We start from the raw sequence: 1,312 nt of genomic DNA on the forward strand, positions 1-1,312 counted from the left end.
TAAACCTAGAGATTCATGCTAGAACGAAAGCTGGGAGAGCAGAGGAGCCTCAGAAGGATGTGGAGGCCAATGGATACCCGCACCCTCTCCAACAAAATGCCCGCCTCCTCTCACCACAGCATCCATCTCTGAGCCTTCTCGCAGCAGAGCTATAAATCCAGGCTGGCTCCTCTGTCCCCACACATTTGCTCCTGCTCTCCCTCCTCTCCTTCAGGTGATCACAGGTATGAGGACCCTCACGCTCCTCTCTGCCGTTCTCCTGGTGGCCCTCCAGACCTGGGCAGAGCCGCTCCAGGCAACAGCTGATGAGATGCCAGCCCAGGAGCAGCCTCCAGCAGGCAACCAGGATGTGCTCATTTACTTTTCAGGAGATGAGAGCTCCTTTCTTCAGGTTCCAGGTGAGAGACGCCAGCATGCAGAGCTACAGACTAGAGGGAAGGACAGGAGACAGGCTCTGGAATTGGGTCTCAGTGGCAGATGTCACTTAGGTGGCTTTACTTAACATCTCTGGTCTTGGATGTTCTCATTTCTAAATGGAATAGAGAAGCAAATAAATCCAAGAGATTTTTCTTTCTCCAAAATCATGATTCCTAGATATGACTGTGAAATTCACTAGGTTTAAGATATAAGGAGATGCTACCTCATTCCTTCTGGATCCAGACAAATAAGCTTAAGTATATAGAAAATATTTCACCCTATCTATGTAGGAGGTTTTAGAACCTGGAGAGGAGCCTAAGAGTGTGTTCAGGTGTGTGTGTGATGGGGAAGGAGGGCAAAAAAGTGAAGCCAAGGAGTATGAGTCTCGAGTCCTGTGTGACCATCACTGCTCTGTGTATTTATTCCTATTGAATGAGATTGTTTCTGCTACCGGCTGCAATACAGCCAACATCACTCATCAGCCAACAGGTGACTTCTCCAAGATTCCCTTTACCACCCACTGCTGACCCCATACTCAATTTCTGATACTCTCTCTGGGTCTGAGGCTCAATGAAGGGCTTGATCTGCCATTGCAGAGTACTCTACTGCCTTTTTGGAGAACATCTTGGTGGGACCTGCTTCATCCATGGTGAACGCTACCCAATCTGCTGCTATTAAGCTTGCAGACTGGAGAGAAACAGTTCATAATTTGTTTAGAGCATTAAAGGGAATTGTTATTTCTATACCTTGTCCTCAATTTCCTGTTCTCATTCCAAATAAATACTTGGTAACATGATTTCCAGGTTTTTTCTTCTATGTTGTTTTTAAGGTAGACTCCCACTCTGTCGCCCAGGCTGGAGTGCAATGGCGGGACCTCGGCTCACTGCAAGCTCTG

At 47.4% G+C, this 1,312-nt stretch overlaps 1 protein-coding gene across 1 annotated transcript; it reads left to right on the top strand.

The window, feature by feature from the left end:
• Nucleotides 1-226: 226 nt before the first annotated feature.
• LOC112629713 (defensin-7) lies at nt 227-1,095 on the top strand. The gene is made up of 2 exons (XM_025393230.1): nt 227-398; nt 983-1,095. The coding sequence occupies exons 1-2, from the start codon at nt 227-229 to the stop codon at nt 1,093-1,095; spliced, it is 285 nt and encodes a 94-aa protein (XP_025249015.1).
• Nucleotides 1,096-1,312: the final 217 nt, after the last annotated feature.

Source organism: Theropithecus gelada, chromosome 8 (genome assembly GCF_003255815.1).
Source record: "Theropithecus gelada isolate Dixy chromosome 8, Tgel_1.0, whole genome shotgun sequence".
Lineage (NCBI taxonomy): Eukaryota > Metazoa > Chordata > Mammalia > Primates > Cercopithecidae > Theropithecus > Theropithecus gelada.

Bases quoted from the DNA above. Each gene is read 5' to 3' on its own strand.
- LOC112629713 (XM_025393230.1), top strand. From the start codon at position 227: ATGAGGACCCTCACGCTCCTCTCTGCCGTTCTCCTGGTGGCCCTCCAG. The intron at 399-982 runs GTGAGAGACGCC...TCTGGGTCTGAG, and splicing joins CTCCTTTCTTCAGGTTCCAG to GCTCAATGAAGGGCTTGATC.